We start from the raw sequence: 26,462 nt of genomic DNA, 5'->3' as shown, positions 1-26,462 counted from the left end.
AGGGTCCCTGGAGAAAGAAGATGCTTGAAAGCTAGTAAGGCCTGCTGGACTGCCATCAACTCCTTTAAATTTATGTGCAGGTGCATCTGCTGGGCATTCCAACTTCCATGTATGCATATGCCATCCAGGTGAGCTCCCCAGGTGTAGTCCGATGCGTTTGTGTTAAGAACTTGAGTGGTCAGGGGTGGGCAAAAGGGCATGCCTTTGTTCTGTAGACTGGCTGTTGCCCACCACAGAAACTCTGTTTGCAGACATGGAAGCAGAGGAATTATCACATCCAGGTCCTGTATGTTATGACACCAAATGTTCCTGAGGTACCACTGCAATTTCCTCATATGCAGTCTTGCATATGGAATCATGAGAATGCAGGAGGCCATGAATCCCAGAGCTTGCAGGGAGCTGGGAGAGGCTTGCCAAGTCCTTGAAGTAAACTGAAAGAGTAGTCTGCTTCTCCTGGGTGAGATATATCATCTGGACAACTATGTTCAGACTCGCTGCCAGGAATGTTATCTCTTTGGATGGCACCATTTTTGATTCTTCCATGTTGAGAGTGTAAGCCAGGGAAGAGAGAAGAGTCTTTAAAAATTCTAGATCCTTTAACAACTGTTCCTGAGAATTTGCTTGAATTAGACAGTCGTCCAAGTATGGATAAATCTGAATTTACTTCTGCCTGCAAAAAGCAATGAATGGAGCCAGGCACTTTGTCAAAATTCTGGGAGCAGTAGATAAGCCAAAGGGCAGCGAAGAGAATTGATAATGTTGCTTGCCCACCCTGACACGAAAGTACAGCCTGCAACTTTCCCTGACAGGGATGTGCAGATAAGCTTCTTTGAGATCCAATGTTACCAGCTAGGAATCCTTTTCTAACACTGGCAGCAACTGATGCAGAGTGAGCATTTTGAACTTTGGAATTATCAAGAAAGAGTTCAGAATGGATAGATCTAGGACAGGACACCAGATGCCTTCCTTTTTTAGAACTAGGAAGGGTCTGGAATAGAAACCCCAGCCTACCTGCTGAGCAGGAACTAATTCTATTGCTCCCACATGTAACAGAGAAAAAATTTGCTTTTCTACTTCTGCCCTTTGGTTTGGAGTAGCATCCGGGAATCCTTTGGGTACTGGAAAGGTGTGGAAAGAAAACTTGTGTCCTAGGGATACAGTTCTGAGTACCCATTTGTCATCTGTGATGGTGTCCCAGACATTTATAAAAAGGGCCAACCTTCCCAATAAAGGACTTTCAGGCAGAAGTTGGACAGAGTCATTGAGAATATTTAGATTGAGATGCAGGCTTAGAGCTTCCTGCCTTGGAAGCGGAAGCTTGCCAATGCTTAGACCCTTGAGGGGTAGCCACCTGTCCCCTAGAAGATTTGTAAGCTCTAGTCCTAGAATGGCTCTGTCTGCTGGTATCAGGGAACATCCAACTCTTAGATGGGTAACTCTTGCTAAAGCGAGGAGACTGAACTTGCAGAAAGTCTTTAAATGTCTGCATAGACTTGGCCTTGTCTTCCATGTTCTTGAGCACTTCCTCTGCTTTGCTGCCAAAAAGACTGTCCTTATGTAAAGGCACATCTAAAAGCTTAGCCTTGACAAGTTCTAGTAGAGGCTGCTCCCTGAGCCAAGCATGCCTTCTAATAACAGAGCCAGTAGCCATAGCCCTACAGGAGGCTTCTAGAATGTCAAAACCACAATGTAATGAATGTTTATTGAAAAGACTGGCAGAAGTCAGCAAATCCTGCATATCCTTACTATCCACCAACTGAGGCACACTTGCTATCCTAGACTTAATAGTTTCCAAGGTGTGCTGCTGGTACTTTAGCATATGAAAAAGATAATTAGAAGACCTAATAGCAAGAGTGGCAGAAGTATAAACCTTTTTACCCCACCTATCAAGGTTCCTACATTCCCTGTCAGAAGGAACAGGATTTTTAGTAACAGTGGCCTTAACTCCTTTAATTGTTGCTTAGATCTCTGTTGAAACTGTTGTCTCCCTGTTCTGAGAGACTGCTTTCCAATCTATATGCAAATATACAGAGCTGAGTATTTTTTTGGTTTTAGAGCTTGTAATGTTAGTTGTTGCTTAGATCTCTGTTGAAACTGTTTTCCCGAACCCCCACCCCTATTTTCTGCCGTGTCTTCAGTTGGTATAAAAAGAAGTTATGTACTCACCATAACGTTCCATCTGAGTAGGTATTTCATTTGTCTGCAACCTGTGGGTATCGGATCTGACCTCGGATCTGAGCCGGCAGTTTTCCAAGCTACAAGATCCGAGCTCCTAGCTCCTCCCCCTACCCATAATCCCCTGCTACATGCTGTATTACCTCAAATAAACTTTTGCCCCATCACACAACTCATAACCTTGGCAGAGGAATACACCAGATTTAACTTCCTGACAAGAGAATTTCAGGTGACCAGAGATCCCGACAAAGGTTCGGGGGATGGCAGGGGGGGGGGGGGGGGTCGGTTGCAGACAAATGAAGTACCTACTCAGATGGAATGTTATGGTGAGTACATAACTTCTTTATCTGAAGTAGTTACTTCATTTGCTCTGCAACCTGTGGGACAGAGTCCCCAGCTACCTAGGAACAAACCTGAGTGGCCATTAAGGAAGGATATTCTGAAGCACCGTGGAGCCAAAGGAAGCCCTACCTCTCGAAATCATATCTAGTTTATAATGAGAAATGAACGTATGAGAAGAGGACCAGGTAGCTGCTGAACATATGTCGTCCAGGGGAACCCTGGACCAAAAGGCTGCTGAGGTGGCCATAGACCTTGTAGAATGAGCGTGAATTCCAATAGGAGCTGGTTTGCCTGAAGATATATACCCGTGAATTATGCACTGACAAATCCAATTTGCTACGGTCACTTTGGAAATGGCTCTACCCATGGCTGATTTTGCCGGCAGCTTTCCAAGCTACAAGATCCGAGCTCCTAGCTCCTCCCCCTACCCATAATCCCCTGCTACATGCTGTATTACCTCAGATTGTATTTTGCCGCGGCTGAAGCAGCTACCTTTGAAGAGCTCCTTGGCTTTTGGTGAAATCGTTACCTTTTCTTAAACTTTTTCTCAAATGGGAAGATTGTATTTTATTAGTGTATGTGTGAGTAGTATCCCTGGGTTCTTTTAGTCATAATTTAGATACTCGTTATATATTTTTTTTAGAGTTAGTGTTTTCTCTGTGACACCCCTCCCCCCTTAGTGTTTGGGTGTGCGTGTGTGAGTGTTTAGTCAACATGGCTGAAGGGCCCAAAGCCGTTTTTTCAAAGTGTACTGAGTGTGGCCATAAGCTTTCTCCAGCTGATGGCCACACTCAGTGCGTTTTATGCCTGGGGGTGGCCCATTTATCTACAGCCTGCCCAATATGTGCGGCCTTTAACCCCCGGGCACTTAGGGACAGGAAGAATAAGCTGATCCTGGTGGGCTTGCTTCCCCAGCAATCGGCTTCTTCTTCCTCTCCCGTTCAGGCTCAGGCTCACGCTGCCTCGGCAGCCCTGGTGCCTTCTGTGCCCCCTGCTCAACCGGGGACTCAACCTCCCTCTTTGGGTTTGAGCTCGGGGGACTCTGGTGCCTCTTCCTCCAAAGAGAAGAGGCACAAGGACAAGGAAGGGCATAAATCTCAGAAAAGGCAGGCTGAGACTCAACCCTCGGCCCTGCCATCTAAGCTGGCTAGGTCTCCCTCGAGAGTCTCCGGATCCTCCCCCTCTCGGTGCCGTTCGCCATGTTTTTCGCCTCAGCTGGAGGAGGAGTATCGGTCTCCCTCGAGGTCGAGGCGGCCCCCCCGGCCTGCCTCGACGACTTCTTCTAGGTCGACCAGAAGCCTCACCGATGTGGACATGGATCGGATGATGCATCGATTCATACAGACCCAAATGCAGATGGGGGTGCTCTTGCCTCCCCCCCCCCCTGGGTGGGAGTGCGGCCCCCATTTTTGCTCCGATCACTCCTTCTCCGACTCGTTTCCAGGTCTCGGAGTCATCGGATCCGGGCCCTTTCGGAGCTGGGGATTCATCAGCGCCGATAGCTCCGGTCGCTTCGACGCCGACTGTGCCCTTGAGCATGTCGGATCCGAGTTCTCGGGGCTGAGGGCTGAGCGTCGGATCCGTGGGAGTTGGTGTGTCTTCAGCGTCGCTGGGTTCGGAGCATACCTCTCTCTCGGCTCCGACTGCATCGGCCCCGACCCCGATCCTTTCCTTGGAGCCGAGGAGATTACTCACCATAACATTCCATCTGAGTAGGTACTTCATTTGTCTGCAACCGACCCCCCCTGCCATCCCCCGAACCTTTGTCGGGATCTCTGGTCACCTGAAATTCTCTTGTCAGGAAGTTAAATCTGGTGTATTCCTCTGCCGAGGTTATGAGTTGTGTGATGGGGCAAAAATTGATCTGAGGTAATACAGCATGTAGCAGGGGATTATGGGTAGGGGGAGGAGCTAGGAGCTCGGATCTTGTAGCTTGGAAAACTGCCGGCTCGTATCCAAGGTCGGATCCGATACCCACAGGATGCAGAGCAAATGAAGTAACTACTTCAGATCTGTTTTTTACAGCTTGTGTGTTATCTAACTCAAGGATCACTTGCATAAAATTAGACCTGTTAGTAACAGCCTGCATTTAATTGCGGGAACCTGTGTTCTGAGAGACTCCTTTCCAATCTATCTGCAAATACATAGAGCTGACTCAGTGTGCCACTCAACCACAGCCAATAGGGCAAAACAACATACCCAACACACTAGTCATAGGTGACTCTATAGTCAGGCACACTGATGTCCCACTCACCAGGCTAAACAAGGAGAAGGTTACTGTCAGCTGCCTGTCGGGTGCCAGAATCCACCACATAACCCACGCACTCAGGTCACTCCACAACAAGTACAAATATGACTCTGTCATTCTCCATGTTGGTGTGAACGACCTGAGGTGTACCTCCCTGGACTACATGAGAAGTGACATGGAGGAGCTCTCTGATCTTGTAGCCCAGGCAGGTATAACCCTAGCCCTGAGTAGCATTCTGCCATCAGCCAGAATGATGCCGCAGTACAAGGACAAAATGATGGACTTCAACAATTGGATAAGCTTCTGGTGCCATTCTAAAGGGATCCAGTATCTGTCTGCCTGGGATGACATAGTCGACAGACCACAATGCTTTGCCTGAGATGGCCTGCACATGTCACCCCTGGGATTCCGGATACCGGCTAAGGTTCTTGCCGCCCCTATAGTGCCTTTTTTAGGCAAAGTTCAAATGACAAATTCACCACCGTAACAGGAACAGGCAAGCAAAAACTGAGGGTGATGCTACTCAATGCTAGAAGTCTAAATCTCAAAATGCACTCACTCAAGGCACTCCTTAAAATGGAGAACATCGATATCTGTGCAGTGACTGAGACCTGGTTCAAGGTTCCGGAGAGCACCCCTGCACTACCAGGCTATAACACATACCACACTTTTCAGCCATGTAACCTGGACCAGAACACCAAAGGCGAAGGTGTGACCATATTCATTAAGGATATCCACACCTCCAGGCTAGTTGCTCAGCATAATGCAGCCGAGGTTATCCAAGTGCAACTAACTCTGGGCAAAACTGCAATCCAAATTGTACCTTGCTACAGATCACCCACCATGCCCCAGGATTCCCACTTCTCTTTTCTTGATGTACTGGAAAATATTAGGGTTCAACAAAACACGCTAATTTTGGGCGATTTCAACTACCCCACCATTAACTGGGAAAACTACTCATGTACCAACTCCTTCGCTAAACGCTTTCTGGAATTCATAAACTCCAATGACCTGGATCAACTTATCCACACCCCCACCAGGGGCAACAATATCCTAGATCTAGTCATTACCAACATGAGTGACCGGTGTTCCACACATTAAGTCAAAGCCTCAATGGTCCAATCCGACCATAAGCTAATTACCCTAGATATCCACAGCCTGCCCCCACCCCCATTAAGGAAACCATGGTAAAACATTTCTCCAAAGTCAACTTTATGCTTCTTAAGACAGAAGTGGTGAACTTCATGACACCCATGCAGATGGACAATACAGTTCCGACTACTGAATCCTACACAATTGCACTTTATAAGCACTTACATGAGTGCATGATCGTGCTATCCCAAACAGAACCAAGACGCTATCCTCCAAAAAAAGGAAGCCAATCTAGTATTCTCCTGCCATAAACAAACTGTACAGCAGAAGGAAGAAACTGTTGCAAAAGAGAGTAAAATCCCATGAATGGAGGAGCTCCCTGGTCAGCCTCAGTAAGAAGCTGCGATCCCTAATAAAATCCTCCAAAGCTAGTTATGAAAACAAAATTGCCACTGATTCTAAAGACAACCACAAAGCAATCTATAGCTATGTCAAGAATCTCAATGGCAACACTCAGATCTGCTCTGCGTTACAGCACAATGGCACTAAATATACAGACCCAACTGATATTGCCAACATCCTGGCAGATAGGTTCAGTGCTAACTTTACCCACCTCTCACCCACTAAAGAGCCCATCTCTATACCGGAAGAATGCAAAGTTCCTGTAATCACGGCTGCACAGGTAAAAACCACACTCTTAAAAGCCAAGAACACAGCATCCATGGAACCAGGCAACATCCCAGGCTGCATTCTACACGAACTACAGAATGAACTGGCACCCCACCTAAGTACCATATTCAATCATAGCCTCACCTCAGGCTTTGTGCCTGCTGAATGGCGCACAGCGACGGTTATCCCACTCCACAAGGGGGGAGCCACTACGGAACCTGGGAACTACCGCCCCATTAGCCTGACGAGCCTGGTCTGCAAGGCCATGGAAAGTATCATCATGGAACTTATAAACAAAGACAGTGGTAATCTCTAAACTCTGGATACCACCCAGTTCGGGTTTGTAAAAGGCAGATCGTGTCTCCTAAATCGGATAGACTTCTTTGAAGCAGTCAACAAAGCCGTAGACAAGGGTAAGGTGGTTCACACAGCCTATCTAGATCTTGCCAAGGCTTTCGACACCATCCCCCACTCTGGAATTACAGATAAACTCACTAAACTAGGTATAAATCCCTATGTCACAAGATGGGTTGCCAACTGGCTCACTGACAGAACCTACACTGTGAAAGTAGCAGACTCCAAATCCAACTTCAGACGAGTGACAAGTGGAGTACCACAGGGTTCAGTCCTGGGTCCTCTCCTGTTTGGTATCTACTTCTCTGAAGTACAGGCTAACACAGAAGGTCTTTGGCTATCGAAGTTCGCAGATGACTGCAAACTAGGAGCCATAATCAAAACTCCTTACGATGTGGACATCCTACAAAAGGGCCTCACTGAGACAGATGCCTGGTGTCAAAGCCATGGCCTCAAACTCAATGCCAAAAAGTGCACTGTCATCCCCTTTGGTAAAAACTCTGTACCCATGAACTACAACATAGGCGGTAGTATACCTAACAGCGAAAGTGTGATAAGAGACCTTGGGACACAGGTGGACAGTAGTCTCTCCTTTGATAATCACATCACCACAGTAGTCAGGAAATCCTTCTACGTGGCACACCATCACAAAAGATTTCTCATCCAGAAAAAAAAAGGTCACTGTTCCCTTCTACTCATCACTCATTAGACCCATTATAGAGTACAACGCCCCCTTTGGTATGTACCTCACAAGACATCTACAACAACAGGAAAGGCCGCAGAAATACCTCACAAAGAGGATTACCGGCCTCAAACAGATGCCCTACACAGACAGTCTCAAAAAACTCCACCTTTACTCTGTCGCATATCTCCTACTCAGGGGTGATCTCTGCCTAACATACAAAGCTATGTCAAACCCAGAGCTGTTGGACATGCTCCACTTAAAGAAATCCCAATCCCTCCGAGCTACACGCTCTAGGGGCCTAAACCTTGTCACCACAATAAACAGAACATGCCGGAGGGATATATTCCTGTTCCAGAGACTTCCCATACTCTGGAATAAATTACCTATCTATATCAAACAAAGCTCCTCATTAGCACTCTTCAAGAAAAATCTTGATGATTGGATGGGAAATAGGAAATTCACCCCGGGGATCACCTCTGTGTCTCTGCTCGACAGTGGCACAGGAAATAATTTTCTTGGGTGGCAAAAGCCAGGGTACCTTTTTGGCTGGGCTTGTATAGGCCCCAGAGTCGATAGCCTAGTACCTACCTATGAACCTAAATATAAAGAGCTGTGTATATATTTTTTTGGATTTAGAGTTTGTTAATTGTTGCTTAGATCTCTGTTGGAACTGTTGTCTCCCTGTTCTGAAAGACTGCTTTCCAATCTATCAGCAAATATACATAGCTGAGTATATTTTTTGGTTTTAGAGTTTGTACTGTTAGTTGATGCTTAGATCTCCGTTTAAACTGTTTTCCCCACCCCCACTATTTTCTGCCATGTCTTCAGTTGGTATAACTGTTTTTTACAGCTTGTGTGTAATCTAACTCAAGGATCACTTGCATAAAATGAGACCTGTTAGTAACACCCTGCATTTAATTGCTGGAACCTGTGTTCTGAGAGACTGCTTTCCAATCTATCTGCAAATATACAGAGCTGAGTATATATTTTTTGGTTTTAGAGTTTAATTGTTGCTTGGATCTCTGTTGAAACTGTTGTCTCCCTGTTCTGAGAGACTGCTTTCCAATCTATCTGCAAATATACAGAGCTGAGTATATTGTTTTGGTTTTAGAGTTTGTACTGTTAGTTGTTGCTTAGGTCTCTGCTGAAAATGTTTTCCCCACCCCCACCAATTTTCTGCCGTGTCTTCAGTTGGTATAAGTGGTTTTTGCAGCTTGTGTGTTATCTAACTCAAGGATCCCTTGCATAAAATTGGACCTGTTAGTAACAGTCTGCATTTGGGTGGCCATGGTGGTGCAGCGGTTAGCGTTGTCACCACACAGCAAGAGGTCAGAAATTCTTTGTCTTTGGGGGCCGTAATGAACTTAGATGGTCTCCTGGGGGTGGGTTCCACTGAGTCAGGAGCTGCCCAATCCTTCTTTGCCACCACTTGCATAAGGGGGTCAAAGGGAGGGGACACCCAGGAGGTGGAAGGGCGAGAGCCAAACGCCTCAAGGTACACTGATTCATTCTCTGAAGGGTTGAGGGCTGGCCAATTCCCCCTCTGTTTTAAGATTTCAAGGATGTCTGCAAAGGAGACATCTTCAGAGGGGGAATGAGGGGAACCTTCAGAATCCTCTAAATCAGTGTCAGAGGTGACAGACTCAGGGGAGTCAATGTGCTTCCTCTTACACTGCCTCTTCCTAGGGGGCTCTCCTACAGGGTCAGGAGAGGCCTTGGAAGAGGAGGAGATCCCCACAGGGGAAACTTGAGGAGCTGGCTCTCTACGGTCGGGGACAAGAGAGTGAGTAGAAATCACCGGAGGCACCATGGAGAGAAGGGCAGAAGGAGCCGACTGTGGATTAGAACCAGGTTCCAACACGCTCCTCATGACCTCAAAGGCACCCCTGTCAGGCAGAGCCGAAGGTCTCCGTTCCGAAAAACTGAAAACCTCCCCCGGCACCGACAGTGATGGCTCCGAGGCCGATGTCGGAGCCGAACTCCTGCCGAAGCACCGAGAGGGAGGCGGGTCGGACAAGGGTCCGATGCCACTCGCCCCCTCGGAGCCGACGAGGGAAGTCCGGCGCCGAGATTCTTCCAAGGAAGAAATCGGAGCCGACGACGGAACCGAAGACAAGGGTATCAGTTCTGACGCCACCACAGTCTCGGGTCCGATCCGCCCCGGCTCCGAACACAAAAGAGTCAGAGGAGGAATATTTTGAGTGGTGGGGATAGTCTTCGACTGTTGAGTCGGACTTTGAAGCATTTGGGCTAATGCCTCGGACTTAAGAAGTCGACTCACTACTCTCTGAAGGTCGTGGTCCGATAACCTGGAAGACCTAGAAGAGTGGGATCTATGGCTCCGTTCAGACAGCAAAGGTGATGCTGGAGCCGAATGAACAGAGCCGATAGATGGGGAGCGGGATCTCTTCTTAGTTGTCGGCTCCGACAACTTTATCAGAGCCGACTCAATTATGTCTTCCTCGGCTCCGGCCGGAGCCGAGGACAGCGTAGGTACATGCATTCGAGATTCATCGGCTCCGGCCGGAGCCGATGTTCGAATGGACTTAGAGCCCCCAGAAGTCGGCTCAGAGGCTGGAGCCGAAGGTCTGGAGGACTTATCTCCCCGATGACTGAGTGGAGGGACCCTCAGGCTTTAATAAGCCTCTGAGAATTAATTTATTTTTTCGCTCCTGCAGGACTCTAGGGCTGAAGCCATGGCAAACAGCACATGAGTCCTGCAGGTGCAAAGGTCCCAGGCAGTAAACACAAGAAGTGTGACCGTCTGTCAGAGACATCTTCTGACAGCACGAGTCACACTTCTTGAAGCCTGAGACCTTAGATTCTTTGGACATGTCCAAAGAGAATAACCAAGTGTAATCACAAACACACACACACACACACACACACACACCGATTACACTTTAAAAATAATGAACTTTAAATTATAACTACAAAGTTTAAACTAAAAATTTCCCTACCAAAAACACAAACACTACAACTACCAATGGAGGGAAGAGTGGGCCTAAGGCCCAAGGGAAGGGTTAGATAATTTAGGATAGGAAGGCTAATGAAAAATAAACTAAAAGGGATAAAAGTATTTAACTATATAAAGTTATGAAAGGGAGCTAACTTAAAGGGGATTCCTGACTGACTAAACTGTCAAAAACTTTAAACTTACCTGAGCCAGTTGAAAAAAGCACCTCGATCGCGTAGCGGCAAACGAGATCTGGAGGTTACCACCTAGCATTGTGGGATATAGGGGAGCCTCGAGCCGGTGAAACTAGCTCTCGAGCTTTTCGAGTGGCCGAGTCGGAGCTGAGGATCGGCTCCGAACCCATCTAGCAAGAATGAAGGTGAGATTGACAACTTAACATCTGTTTTTTACAGCTTGTGTGTGTTATCGAACTCAAGGATCGCTTGCATTAAATTAGACCTGTTAGTAACAGCCTGCATTTAATTGCTGGAACCTGTGTTCTGAGAGACTGCTTTCCAACCTATCTGCAACTATATAGAGCTGAGTATATTTTTGGGGTTTTAGAGTTTAGGTACGACAACCCTGTGTTTCCAAATGCTAGCTATACATTCCATTTATGCTGTGCTGATGATGCCATAAAAAGGCAGAAACATGCATATCCACAACTAGCGGGGTTTGGCTTTATTGGCCTGAAACTGCTCATAAATAGAATGAAATGAAAAAGTCATGGACATTCAGAGTTGCCATTTATCTTAAACATCTGATATCCTTAAAGGGTAATTTGCACATATCTCATGTCACCTCTAATACAAGAGGTTTAAGGTATCACACAGTGGAAAGTCAAGCTTTGCTAATTTTTTTTTTCTTTGTACGAAAAAGTGGAAAGAGTGGACTTTTGTTGATGCTATTGGAAACTGGAAGGCATTTAACTTACTTCATGTCATTAATGTTTGGAAAAGGACTAAAAAAAAGGGAAAAAGGAAAGAAAAAGGTAATTGTAAGTACAACAATTTCTGTTCTTAACAGTTTTTTTATGAGATTTTTAATAAGTTATGTACTCACCATAACATTCCATGTGAGTTGTTTATCTCACCTTTATTCTCACTGATGGGTTTGGAGCTGATCCCCGGCTCCAACACGGCCAATAGCAAAGCTTGGGGTTTGCCAGTAGCTCGAGACCAAGCCCCTTATCCCATGATGCACTGCTGGAATTACCTCAGATCTTGTTTGCTGCGTGCATATATACCCCTGTAAGGGGAGCACTCCCCAAGAAGGAAGAAGTAATGAACAACCAGGATGATACTAGCCTCTAGGTCAACTGTCAGCCAGGAGGGGGATGGAGGGAGGGACGTGAGAATAAAGGTGAGATAAACAACTCACATGGAACATTATGGTGAGTACATAACTTCTTTATGTGAAGTTGTTAAATCTCACTGTTTATTCTCACTGATGGGTAGCATCCCTAGTACTTGCAATCCTGGGTGGCTCACGGGAGTACATTTTTCAGGACCATACAACCAAAAGAAGTCCTGTCCCTGGAAGCCTTATCTACTTTGTAATGAGTGATAAAGGTATGAGGCTTAGACCAAGTGGCTGCGGCACAAATGTTGTCAAGGGGCAATTTAGCTTGAAAGGCAGAAGACATAGAAATGGTTCTGGTTGAATGAGCCTTTGCTTTGTGTGGCAAAGGTATGTTAGCATTTGCATGAACAAATGAGATACAATCTTATAACCATTTTGAAAGGGTTGTTTTAGCCACTGGTCTATCTTTTCTGGCCTCGAAAAGGATACAAAGAGTTGATATGATTTTCTAATAGTCTTAGTTCTATCAAGATAAAATCTGAGCTGTCTGTGTACATCAAGTTTGTGCAGCATGTATTCCAATTTGTTGGAATGGTTGGGAAAAAAGACTGGTAACTCAATGACCTGATTGATATTAGACTCGGAACAGACTTTAGGCAAAAAGGAGAGGTTTGTTCTGAGAGATACTCTATCAGCTTGAAAAATCATATAAGGAGGTCTGATAGATAATGCTTGAAGTTCTGACACTCTGCGGGCAGAAGTAATAGCCACTAGAAAAATAGTTTTCCAGGACAAAAATTTGAGATCACAAGATGATGCTGGTTCAAAGGGGGGAAGAATTATTTGAGACAGCATAAAATTCAAATTCCACAGAGAATAAAGGATTTTGACAGGAGGTCTCATGTGAAAAACACCTTTGAGAAAAACCTTAGATAACTTATGGGCCATAATATTTAACCCATTGAATCCAAGGTGGAAATATGATATGGCGGCTAACTGAACCCGAACTGTGGCAGGTGCTGCTCCTCCCTTAAAAATCATTGTCAAAAACTCTAAAATGGACGACAAAGGAGCTCGGAAAGGGTCAATTCTTTGTATACTGGCCCAAATGGAGAACCTTTTCCACTTACTGCGATATAGCTTTCTAGTGGATGGCTTATGAGAAGACAATAGAATTTGTCTTGTGATATCTGAGAGTGAATGAAGCCTGGCTATTTGAGAAAGTGGATCAGCCAAGTAGTCAGCTTTAGAGACTGCAATGAAGGATGGAGGTCCCCCTGACGGGTGTGTCAGGAGGTCTGGAACTGGGTCCAGGATCCATGGATCCTCCAGCAGATGATGGTGAAGAAAAGGGAACCAAATCTGTCGAGGCCAATGGGGGGCTATGAGGATAACAGTCAGTTTGCTTTCTGTAAAAACCTGGGTATCAATGGAATTGGTGGGAATGCATATAGGAGACTCGGAGGCCAATCATGCACGAGTGCTTCTCTTGGGGGATGTCCCGGAGGTGGTATTAGGGCAAAGTAGCTTCTGCATTTGGTATTGATGTGACGGGCAAAGAGAAAATCAAGTCCGCAACGTGTTGGTTGAGAGACCACTCGTGAGGCAACAAGATTGCCCTGCTCAGCTTGTCCGCTATCACATTGGATTTCCCCAGGATGTGTGTTGCTAACAGAAAACGCTCGGATGACACAGCTCATTGCCATACCCTGAGGGCTTCTCGACAAAGGGGATAAGACTTGGTTCCACCCTGTTTGTTCAAGTACCAGACCACTGACATGTTGTCTGTCCCCTAGAGGAAGAGAGTCCTGGAAGTACTGCAACGCCAGAAGTACTGCTCTCAACTCCAGAACATTGATATGCAGATGTGACTCTTGATCCATCCATGTGCCTTGGGCAGTCTTCCCCTGAAAATGTCCCCCCACACTATCAGGGAAGCATCTGTGGTCACAGTGGCTACTGAGGGGGAGCACAAAAGGTCTGACATGAAGAGACATCAACCACCACCGAAGGTCTCTCTTGCAAGAATTTGTGATGAGAATCATATGGTTCATTGGTAATTTCTGGTAAGACCATTGAGCGAACAGGAGCCATTGAAGAATTTGCATATGCATCCTTGCGAGTGGAATGGCTAGAATTGCTGTCGCCATCAAACCTAGTACCTTCAAGACCTCTGCAGCTGTAGCTCTGTTCTTTGACACCAATGAGCTGACGTGTTGGCGAAGAAGTGAGACCCTTTCGACTGGAAGACGTAGAGTGGTGGTTGAGGTATCTAACTCTGCTCCTATAAAGACGGTATGCTGCGATGGGGACAAGGCAGACTTTTCGAAGTTGACTATGATACCTAAGTGGTGGCAGAGTGTCAGAGTAAATTGTGTTGCCTGAATCAATTGATGCCTGGTAGCGGTCAGGAGCCAATCGTCTAGATATGGAAACACCTGGAATCCTAGACACCTCAGGTGAGCCGTAAGCACTGCCATGCATTTGAACACTCTGGGAGCTGTAATGAGACCAAAGGGCAGGGCTCGAAACTGGTAGTGATTGGCTCCCAGACGGAAATGCAGGTGATCTCTGAACCATCTGTCCATCTTTATGTGGTAGTACGCATCCTTGAGATTGATGGAGCACATCCAATCGTCTTTCCCTAGAAAGGGAAGAATGGCCTGAAGCGTGACCATTCGGAACTTCTCTTTTTTTACAAATTGGTTGAGTCTGCTGAGGTCCAAGATAGGTCTCCAGTCCCCTGTTTTCTTTGGAACCAAAAAGAATCCTGAGTAAGTTCCGAATCCAACTTGGTCTGCTGGGACTGGCTGGATGACTTTTTTTCTAGCAACTTGCGGACCTCTATAGTTGCTTGTTCCCTGAGACTGGGTGGAACATCTGGGATTCTGTTTACAGGAGTGTGAGGGGAAGAGAATGGTATGAAATACCTTCTGGAAATGATGCTTTGTACCTAGGTATCGGATGTTATGCTTAGCCAGGCTTCTGGGTACAAAGATAAGTGACTCCCGACTGCCTCCAGAGCCGGACAGTCAGGTCTCCTTTCAGGAGCGCTGGTAGGGCTGATAAGAGAACTAGTCTCTGTCACCCTGTTGCTGCAGATCTCCCCTGCTGTGCGGGCAGCGTCTTCCATTATAACCCCCTCCTCTGCCTCTAGAGGGGGTTTCTCCATGTGTTTCCTGAAAGGCTCCCTGTGCTTTTCAGAACCACATCTTTCCACCCTTGGGGCCCTTGGGATAGGGCTGAGTAGGGGTAGAAAAATGGACTCCAACTGCAGATAGAGTCTTGCCTTCCTGCTCACACCTGGTTAGAGTTTCCTTTACCTTGGGCCCAAACAGGGATGAGCCATCAAATGGGGTGTTGATAAAGGAAGACTTGAAAGGCTCTGCAAAGGAACAGAGATACATCCAGGCTTGTCTACGCAGAGCAATGCCTGAACTAGCAGCTCTACTCGAACCATCAGCTGCGTAAGATACGAGACGCATGGACGAGTTCACAATCAAGTTTAGGGTAGCGAGCAGTGTGTTAACTTTGTCGGCAACCCCTGCAGCTACCGTATGCTGGAAAGTATCTCCTAGCCCTTTCAGAAGATCTCTTTGTAGTCTTGTAAAATGGGTTAAATAGTTCAGTGATCGAAGTGAAAAGGTCGCTGAACTAAACATGCATTTCCCATATCTAGCCATGATCCTGGAATCTCTGTTAGGAGGATGGATAGATGAGGACGTCTCAGACGTTTCCTTTTTTGGTGGCTGCAGCCACCACCATGGCATCAACAGGCACTCCCTTAGTCAAAAAGGCTTTGTCCACTGGGGCAGGGATAAACTTATTTGGCTTCTGAGGGAAAGGTTCCATAACCTCCGGAGACTCCCACGCCTTATGAGAGATCAGCTCCATGAGCTCATCATAAGGCGGAGACACACAAGAAGTGGAAAGTTGAGACCCGAAAGCCTTCAAGAGCACTGACTCATCTTCTGTAGGGCTTTTGGACTGCCAAACGCCCCTCTGATCAAGGATCTCTACTATCTTCGCAAAGGAGATATCCTCAGAGGGGGATCGAGGGAACCCTTCTGACTCATTCAAGTCAGTGTCAGATGTCAAAGACTCCTGTGGGGAGTCCAAGTGCCTTCTCTTGAACAGTCTCTTCCTCGGTACCTCCTCAGTGGGGGGATCTGGGGAGGTCTCAGAAGAGCAGGGGGTGCCCTGTGGGGCTACTTGAGGCTCAGGGTCTCTATGCTTGGGTGGACCGGTAGAAGCAGAAGCGGACACAGGTGCTTGAGGGGAGGAGGAAGCCAGACCTGATGCTGATGATGCTTTTGGAGACAGGACTCTCCTCATGGCATCGAATGCACCATGGCTCCGACGAGAAGGGTTAGACGGATCCGAAGGGACCGTCCGATCATCCTGCACCAAGGCCATGGGCTCAGAGCCCGAGGTAGGAGCCGAGCTCATCCGAGCCGAACCCCAAGAGGAAGAGTCGGCACCGAGAAATCGGTACGACTATCCTCCCCGGACACGACAGGATAATGTCAGCTCATAGAGTCCCCGGTCGGCGCTGAGGACATCCAAGTAGATGAAACTCATAACACCGGTGCAGGACTCAGCTCCAAAGGCTCAACAACCATCAGGTCAGGCTCCTTTGGCTCCAAAAGTCCAGTATGGCTCGGAGGAGGAGTAGTCAAGCTCGGGTTAATGGTCTTCGGCTCCGACGAAGGCATTGGAGCCTACAACAATTTGGCAAGGCCTGGTGCCCGAAAAAGCTTCTGCACCAAATGGTCCATATCCAGATATGAGAGGCTGACAGAAGACTTCAAGGAGTGCACCGAGAGTGCTGATTGGAGCAGAGGAGATGAGGGAATCTCAGAAAATGGCTCCAAACAGAAGGGACACTCGGTTCCGAGGACAGTGGAACCGATGAACCTACACTCTCCATTTTTTTTTAGCCTTTTTCGAAGCTTTCGAGTCGCCTGAAGACTTGGAAGACTTTGAGGATCTAATAGCACCATCCTGGTCACCCAGTGCTTCCGAGAAAGGGTGCTGAAGTAAACTTCTATCCACTAATTTCCTCCTCCTCTCTAAAAGTACCCTGGAAGAGAAGGAATGACAGATACTACAAGAGTCTTGGAGGTGTTTAGCACCCAGACAATAAACACATTGAACATGCCCGTCAGTGACTGACATTTTTTGTCCACAATCCGGACATTTTTTGAAGCCAGATTTAGGATGTGGCTTCTCTTTCTCGTCAGACATCTCTATTATAAATTTAAACAATTTTAAACAATTGAAACAACACACTGAAGAAATTATCATCAAAGTACTCTTAAGAATGTGGTTAAATACAAGGCCAACACTATAGACAAAACAAGCCAACACAGGGCACTTATCTAAAACTAAGTCCAAGCCTAAAACTATATAGATTTTATATATATATATATATATATATATATATATATATATATATATATATATATATATATACTATCCTATCAAGAAAGTCAAGAAAAAAAGTTTTTAAAATTGCAAATAGATGAATCTATCGATTAATATTGGTCTGAGCTATCTGGAACACTGAGATCTGTGCCACAGCAAACTAGATCTGAGGTAATTCCAGCAGTGCATCACGGGATAAGGGGCATGGTCTCGAGCTACTGGCAAACTTTGAGCTTTGCTATTGGCTGTGTCGGAGCCAAGGAGTGGCTCCAAACCCATCAGTGAGAATAAACTGCAAGATTTAACAACTTCATATTGCATATTTTATAGTGTAGCATCCTTAGTTGTTCTTGCATGTGAATAAAAATACTAAAGTAAATAGATGTCATATTTCTTTTATATTTCTTTCTTCTTTTTTAGTATAAACAAATGTAGGTACTGCGATGCAAAAAGAGATAAAAAGGCTAGACAAAAGACTGTGTAAGTTAAAAGGCTGTAATCTTGGGTTGTTGAGATGGCAGATGGGGTATAAAAGTACATAGATCATAATATATGTAGAACTGATATGTTTTTCCTTACTGTTGCATAGGTGAATGTCTGAAATAAGACACTTGGTTTAATCAAATAACCAGTTATCATAGGAAGTTACTAGGTGATTGGCCCTGAGGCTCTTATAGCCTAGCCAAGAGTTTAGCCCATGTTTAGACAAGTCAGCACTCAAAGTCCCTGTCCAGCAGGGACACGTGTGGAATCCCAGGGGTGTGTTTTCTGTTTCCCATCCAGTTATCCAGGTTGCACTTGAAAAGGGATGATGAGGTACTCTGCTTGACGTGGAGAGGGAGTCTATTCCACAGATGTGGAAGTCTCTGGGACACAAATCTGCCCTGCCAACAAGTCCTATTGATGTCACAGAGTAGGTTGAGGTCACGTGTGTGAGTTACTCGAGTGGAGCTTGACTTGCGGATATGCAGCACTCCCATCAAGGAGGGGTCTCAGATTGCTTTGTATGCCAGACAGAAGTTACCTCTGAGGCGTTTGTATCAAACTGAGTAGAGGGACAGGGTTTTTAGCCTATCTGTGTAGGGTAGATGTTTGAGGCCCTGGATTCTTCTGGTGAGGAACCTCTGTGGTCTCTCCAGCTGCTGCATGTGTTTTGCGAGGTACATGCCGAAGGGGGAATTGTACTCAATAACAGACCTTATAAGGGAAGAATACAGGGATGTTATGACCTCCTTGTCCCTGGATGAAATACCAAAGAAATCAAAAAACGAAGTCCAACACACCGCTCGAAGACAGGAACAGGTTTAATAAGTAATGCAGGTAAAGCGCTTTTCGTCGCTCAGGTTGAGCAACTTCCTCAGACAAAGAAATTGATTCAATACACATTTTAAATACCCTCACGTCACAAACAGATTGCATTTAAGAAGGCAATTAACTAGCAATCTTCCAATTAAAAAACCGCCAAAATAGAAAGCACTGAAGCTTTACAACTTCCACAACTAGCAGCTTCAAAAGATACATATATAATACATGACATGAACATACTCATATTATTGTTTACCTTACAAAAATATTAATAAAATACTATGTTTCATTACAAACCCAGATAGTAAATAGTATGTAGTTTAAAACAAAAACTAAAACAAATCTGTAATAAACAGAGATGTAATTCATAGTCATAAAATAAAATAAAATAATACAGTAGTGAGCCACTATCTAACTATCTAAACTTGGGCCACTCTAGAACAGCTGTACAATGAGAGATAGACGGAGGTAAATAGAATACAGTAACCAGTGAATACCTAAGCAAAAGGTAGAAGAAATGGTAAAAAAGTTACTAATAACGACTATACTGGATAATTACATTCTACTGTTTCTAAATAGAGAAGCATATATAGAATATATGTGAACATCAAATATCCTATAATAAAATGCTCAAAACAGTATAAGTACTGTGATCAGCTAAAATTGGCTAAGATTTAACTACAATTCAGACTCCTTAATATAAGCAGGCAGCCTGTGATTCAATAGTCATTTAAGCCTGGACGGCAAATATGCAGTAAAGTGCTATAAACAGTATAATTACTAAGGTCAGCTAAGATTAGCTAAGATTTAACTACGATTCAGACTCCTTAGTTTGAGCAGGCAACCTATATTACAATGGTCATTTAAGCCTGGATGGCAAAAGGCATTAGTACGCCATTGCCACATAAGTTCACGTTCTTCTAACAACAGGTTGTAGGGCCCCCCCCTAATGTTAGTCTGAATTTGATCCAATGCTGAATAAACAAACCTATGCCCTGGGTACAAAGATGTATGTTTACATAATGCGTTTTCCATTTTGTTGTTCTGTATAGCATATGTGTGCTCATAAACTCTTTCCTTAAATTGTCGTTCAGTCTTCCCTATGTAGAAAGCTGGACACGATGAGCATAAAGCCACATATACTATTAATTTGGAACAACAGTTGAGTTTGTGTCTAATCTCATACTTCTTGCTGTTAATAGTAACCCGTTCCCCACTATACATGTATTTGCACATACTGCAATTTTCACAAATTTTCATTCCATTTTTCCTATTAAAAGATTTAATGGAATTGCTTTCCAGGATATTTTTCAGATTATACCCCCTTCTATAAACAACTCTCGGGAGGTTGCACAATTTTTGTGAAATACTCTTGTCTTGTTGAATAACAGCCCAATTTTTGAATAACAATTTTTTAATTAAGTCACTGTCTGTATTAAAAGTTGTAATAAAACTGATTCTGAAATCATTACCAAGTAGGAGTTTAGGCTCAAGACTACCACTTTCTATCGGGGGGTGTGTTTGATTAATTTCTACTAAGGTGTCCACTGTAACATGTAGTCCCTGATCAAAAGATTTATTTAAAATTGGGACAATAATTCCATTTAGCCTTTTCAACCTAACTTCCTCCACAATCTCTTCAACAAAGTCATACGGGTAACCTCTCTCTCTAAAAAAGTTAGTAAGTAAATCACATTCAGAATCAAAGTCATTGCTATAAGTAGTCATTCGGGCTGCTCGTATCAGTTGGCCCTTAACAATAGACTTTTTCTGTGTGATTGGATGGAGACTGGAGAAATGCAAATAGGAGTTACAATAAGTCACCTTCCTATGTATTTTAGAGAAATATTGATTGTTAACCGTGTCTTTTGATAAGTTAACATCTAGATAATCAATGGAAACTAGTTGAAAGTTAAAGGTGAACTTCAAAAAGTGTGTAGTGTTATTAAGAAGGTCTAAAAAGTCTACTGCTCTACTGTGGTCACCTTCAAAGAGAATAAAAATGTCATCCAGGAAGCGGGTGTAAAACTTGATAAAAGGAGTCCAAATGACATTATTGAACACAAACTGATGTTCCCAGTAAGCCATAACTGTGTTAGCCAAGCTACCCCCAAGCGGTGACCCCATCGCAACTCCACATTTTTGTAAATACAGTTTATCATTGAAAGTAAAAAAGTTGTTGGTCAGAATAATATCAATCAAAGTAGTCACTGTAAATATTTCATTTGTTGAAGCACCTTTTTTAAGTAAAAAAAGATTTACCCACTCTATAGCTTCTAAATGTGGAATTGAAGAGTATAGGTCAATAACATCTACAGTGACAAAGTTGTACTCTGCATGGTACGGTATGTCATTAAGGCTGCTTAAAAATGACCAAGAGTCTTTGCAAATCTGAACTTCCGTTGTTAAGTATTTTTTTAAAATATTGTCTACTAATTTGGCTGATGCATATGTTATGGAATCCCGGCCATCTATAAGCGGCCTAAATGGGGGGTCTGAAATACTCTTGTGGATTTTAGGTGTTGCAAACATAGTTGGAATCCTGGGCCAATTCATGCTAATATAATGATAACTGTCTAAGTCAATATAACCGTCCATAAATAAGTCACTGTAATAACCTTTTATCAATCTGTATGCTGTATTTACTTCATTTAAGGATACTTCCTTATAAGTTTCACTGGCTAAAATATTTTCCACTCTGTCAATATAATCAAAATTATCAAATAGAGTGATTCCCCCTCCTTTGTCGGGTTTGATGGCCCTAATGTTCAGTGTTTTAAAAGTGGCTAATAACATACGTTCTTCCTTGCTGATATTGCTTCTCTGCCTGTTTTTTCTAAAAATTCCAGAGTGTGTGTTACTGATGCAACGCAAATCTAGCTCCATAATGTCTTCAAATGTGGACAATGTCGGATGTAAAGTAGGATTATATTCACTCACAAGTTTGAGTGGTTGGTTAACTGAAGGAGCATGCTCAAAAAGAATACTTAAATTAAGTTTTCTAACAAATAATTTAGTGTCCTTAATACATTGCGCTAAATCCATACTTTTAGTAGGCACAAACGATTGTCCCCTGGAAAAAATGTCAGCCAAGGAAGGATCAATATCAATACAAGAAAAGTTATAAATCACAAAATCCCCTGCAGTATTATGCACGATGTTGGGCTTAATACCTGCCCAGTCTATCTCTTCGGCTTGTAAGTTGGGCCGAATTGGTTTTTTGGTTGTTGGTGTTGGTAAAAATTCTGCTGGTTATTCTGGTTGTTGGCATAATGTTTCTTAGGAATAGCCCCTTAGTTCTGTCTGTTATAGCTATTACCCTGGTTAGTCGAAGTGGTCGGTTGATCGTCTTGGTAATTCCTGTTAGGTGTAAACTGTCTGCCGTTCCTCAAACGGCCCGCCCAAGTATTGTTGTTTCTGGTATTAGATCTGTCCGTAAAAGGGCTAGAATTCGGTTCAAGGCTGGTGTCATGTTCGTCAATAAAAGTCTCAAAGGTAGTAACTTCATTCACTATAGTGTCATTAGGTACATTATTACCCCCTGGTGGTTTGGGGTATGCTCTGTCTTGGTCATACGCAAGTCTGTCTCTGGACAACTTTTTATTTTTTGTATACTTTAATTTATTCAAAAGTTGTTCAATAGATGAAAAAATTCTGTCGTAGTCAAACCTATATCTGTTGAATTCCAAATGATTCGTAATGTAACTATTTAAAGTCTCAACTTCTTTACTAAGATCTAAAATCTGAAGTCTGTAATGTTTAATCATACATTCCATTAGTGCAAAACCCTGCTCGTTGAACAAGTTCATTAACTCAGTGTGGAAAAGTGAGTTAAGAATCAGACCAGTTGGATAAATATGGTGCCTTAAGCCTTTAGGCACAATACGTTGTCTACAGCACTCCTGGAAGTAATTGACTTCAAGTTGGAGTTTTTTGATCTTCAGCAATTTATTATCAAGAAGTTTGAGACTATTGGTAAACTCTTTTTCACTCACCTCCTGTGTATCCGCGTTGGGAGCCGGTTGCTCCGTGTTGTTGAAATTATCAAATCTAAGGTGGTTGATATTCTCGATCCAATCCTTAAAAATCGGAGCTCCAATAAGCTCCCCAACGCCATTAGACCTCAATTGCCCTTGTGAGCCAGTATCGACAATACGCTCAGGAATAATGTCATTTGCGACTGTCAGCTGGTTACTCTGTTCACTGGAACCAGTCGCAGTAGGGTTCAAGCGCATGAGTTGCGTTCCGTTGTTGGAAAGAAGAGAGTTAGAAGTGCTAGATATGCTTTCACCGGTAGATATAACTGGAGTACGTTGTCCCGGTGGTATGGAATCTAAAGTAGTGCAACTACCCAGTGAGATGAAATACCCTTACTTATGAGGTGTGCCATACAGAAAGCTTTCCGTATAATGGAAGTAACATGGTGGTCAAAATCAGGTTGCTAGCAACCTGGGTGCCCAAATCCCTCATGACTGATTCTGTGCTTAGGACGTTGTTATTAATCTGATAATATGTGGGGACATCACTCTCCCCAAAGGGGATGATGATGCATTTTTTGGCATTCAGCTTGAGGCCATGTTTCTGGCACCAGTCATTTGTTTCGGTGACACACTCTTGGAGGACGTCCACATCACTTGGGAAATTTATGACCACTCCCAGCTTGCAGTCATCTGCAAACTTGGTCAGCCATAGCCCACTGGTTTTGGCCTGCACCTCAGAGAAGTATATCCCAAATAACAGAGGCCTCAAGACCAATCCCTGGGGTATGCGGCTCATTACGGGTCTACTGCTTGAGGTGGCTTCCCTGTTTTGATTAGGTGGGTTCTATCAGTGAGCCAATTTGCTACCCATCTGGTAACATATAGAATGATACCTAGTTGAGAGAGTTTGTCTACTATGCTGAGTGGGGAATAGTGTTGAAGGCCTTGGCCAGGTCAAGGTAGGCGGTGTGCACCATCTTCACCTGATCCATGGCTTTGGTTACTGTCTCAAAGAAGTCGACCAAATTTAACAAACATGACCTCCCCTTTGACAAAGCCAAACTGTGTGGGGTCGAGTGTTTGGAGGTTGCCAATGTCCCTGTTAATGAGGTCCATGATAATCCATTCCATGGCCTTGAAGATCAGGCTAGTTAGGCTGATGAGTCTATAATTTCCTGGATTGGTGGATGCTCCACCTTTGTGCAAAGGGATGACAGTGGCTGTTCTCCACTTGGCTGGGACAAAGCTTTGGTTGAATAGGGTGCCTAATGGTGCTGCAAGTTCATACCCGAGTTCATGTAAGATGCAGTCTGGGATGTTTTCGGGTCCCATGGAGGCTGTATTTTTTTCCTTTGAGAGGGCAGTGATGACCTGTTCCCTAGAGATAAAGGGGAGGGGGGCAGGTACTGGGGATGTCCTGATTTACGGATTGGGGGGACAGAGGGGTGAAGTTTTCACTGAATCTGTCACCCAGTAGGTTGGCTCTATCTATAGCATTTGTATATATAGAGTCCTTGACCACCAGTTCAGAACAGATTTGGGTGCTTCCTTTGAGACTGAGGACATATGTGAAGAAGGCATTATGATCGCCTCTAGCAGATGTGGCCAATTTGGACTCAAAAGTTGGCTTTAGAGGATTTCACTAGTGCTCTTATTTGCTTGTTCAGGCTAAGGAGACATTGCTTCCAATTGGGCACCTGCTGCTTCTTGGTCCTGGACAGCAATTTTTTCCTTTAGTTATATAGTTTATTACAGATGTCCACCAGATAGGTTTACTCTTCCTTGTGGAGGATGATTTTGTCATGTCAGGTATTCCTGATTCTATGCATCTATACAAGTGCTCGTATAGTATGTTGGTATAGATTTGGACATTGGTTTCAGTTCCAACAGAGGGGGAGGGGGCTGTGAAGCTGTTTATACCATCCCTTTGGAGGATGTAATCAGCTTTGGAGAAGTTTTTATGTTTGACCCTAGCTGGGAGGGGGGGTCAGGGGAGATGCTGACTTAAGTGACCACTTTATGGTCAGATCTTACCAGGGAGGATGATACTGTAGGGGTGCTGCAGTAGTTACTCATGTTGGTTCATACCAAGTCCAAGATATTATCACCTCTTGTGGGAGTATCGACTAGCTGCTCCAAGGCATTTGCATTGATAAAATAAAGGAATCTCTGGGCATTTGCATTCTAGCATGAGTAGTTTTTCCAGTCTGCAGGTGGGTAGTTAAAGTCACCCAGGATCAGGGTAAAGGGTTGAATCTTGATAGAGTCAAAGAGGTCCAGATAAGTGAAATGGGCATCCTGAGTCAAATTTGGGAGCCTGTAGCTAGCTATGATTTGAATAGGGGTCATGTCAATGGTTAACTGCAGCTGGAGTGTCTCCTGAGCATCATACTGTTTGACCAGCCTGGAGGTGTGTCTTTAATATACACTGAAATTCCACCTCCTTTGGCTTTACTGCCCACAGTTTGGGGTCTGAATGTATGACAGGATGAGTAACTAGGTAAGGCTGGGGTGCTCTCCGCAGCTTTGAACCAGATTTCTGTGACTGCACAAATGTCAGCATCTTCCAGGGTTAAGAATGCTTGCAATGAGTGCAGCTTCATGTTTAGACTCCTAGCGTTTAGCAGCATGACCTTTAATTTGCAGTTTGTTGAAATTCCTATGTTGATTTTATCGACCCCAGGACTTTTCCTAAAAAAGGTACTATGGGGGAGGCAAGGGCCTTTGCCAGAAGCCTGAAACCCAAGTGAGACAAATACAGACCGTCTCTAGCAAAGCATCATGGTCTGTCGATCATATCTTCCCAAACTGTCGGGTAATGTATCCCCCTGGAATGACACCAGACACTAAGCCAGTTGTTAAAGTCAGTCATTTTCTGTTTGTATTGAGGCATTCTTCTGGGTGACAGTAGAATGCTGCTTAAGGCTAGGGACATATCTGCCCAGGACACATATTCAGCGAGCTCAGTCATGTCTCTCTTCATATAGTCCAGGGGGGTATGACTTAAGTCGTTCACCCCAACATGGACCACGACAGAGTCATAACAGTACTTGTTGAGAGACTTGAGTGCGTGTGTGATATGGTGGATTCTAGCACTTGACAGACAACTAACTGTGACTTTATCCTTATCCAGCCTGGTGACGGGTACATCTGTCTCTCTCACAATGGTGTCTCCTATGACTAATATGTTGGGTTTATGGTTAGGCCTTTGTGTTTGTTTTAAGTGGAAACAAGTAAATAAGAAAATACTTAATTTAATGCAAAGTTTTCCTATAGCAAAAATGTTTTAGCTTCTCTTTAGAAGCCTACACCTGAGGACTACATTTTTTTTCTCTGTGAGACAAATTGATAATAAGGCAATAAAAAAGCCAGAACACTGGTGTCTTCAAAGATAAAAGTTAATGTCTTCTGAAAGTATGCAAGCTGTTTTCACATCTGGGAGAGGAATAAAGATAAAAAAGAATAGACATCAATTATTTTAAGTAAAAGCATAAGTAATAATGTGTCTTAGCATTAATAACCTCAATTTTAACTTAATTAAGGCCTGTATTGTAGCTGTACACGTGGGACAATTGTTCCTATTAGGAGTGTTAAACTTCGTTATTTGAATATGTACATAGTTTTATGTGTTTGTATTATGTTAACTTATTATGGGGTTGTTCTGAGGATTTTTTGAGGGTTTTCAATAAAACAAAACATCTTGAAAAATGGTTCTGATACTGATAAGAAAAAAACATATAAAGGATGAACCTGCCAAACATTAGTAGGTGCATGTATTACAAAAGCTGGAATTATATATTCAAAAAAGATGGCATATATACAGTAACAGGTAGGAATAATGAGTTCTTATCATAATGGTGACACTTTCCATATCATCTTGTTATATGAAGATTCTCACAGATATAGATAAAAAGAAAAGAATATTTA

At 44.0% G+C, this 26,462-nt stretch overlaps 1 protein-coding gene across 1 annotated transcript in view; it reads right to left on the bottom strand.

The window, feature by feature from the left end:
* Positions 1 to 26,462, bottom strand: part of LOC122816787 (dynein axonemal heavy chain 8-like) — a 9,517,065-nt gene that overhangs the window by 6,550,649 nt on the left and 2,939,954 nt on the right. Inside the window, 2 exon segments of the mRNA XM_044089814.1 lie at positions 20,028 to 21,515; positions 21,875 to 22,888. Coding sequence (XP_043945749.1) covers positions 20,028 to 21,515; positions 21,875 to 22,888 — 2,502 coding nt within the window.

The sequence above is a fragment of the Protopterus annectens genome, chromosome 1.part1, assembly GCF_019279795.1.
Source record: "Protopterus annectens isolate FY-2018-M chromosome 1.part1, PAN1.0, whole genome shotgun sequence".
Lineage (NCBI taxonomy): Eukaryota > Metazoa > Chordata > Ceratodontiformes > Protopteridae > Protopterus > Protopterus annectens.
This window is presented reverse-complemented; position numbering and strand designations above follow the sequence as displayed.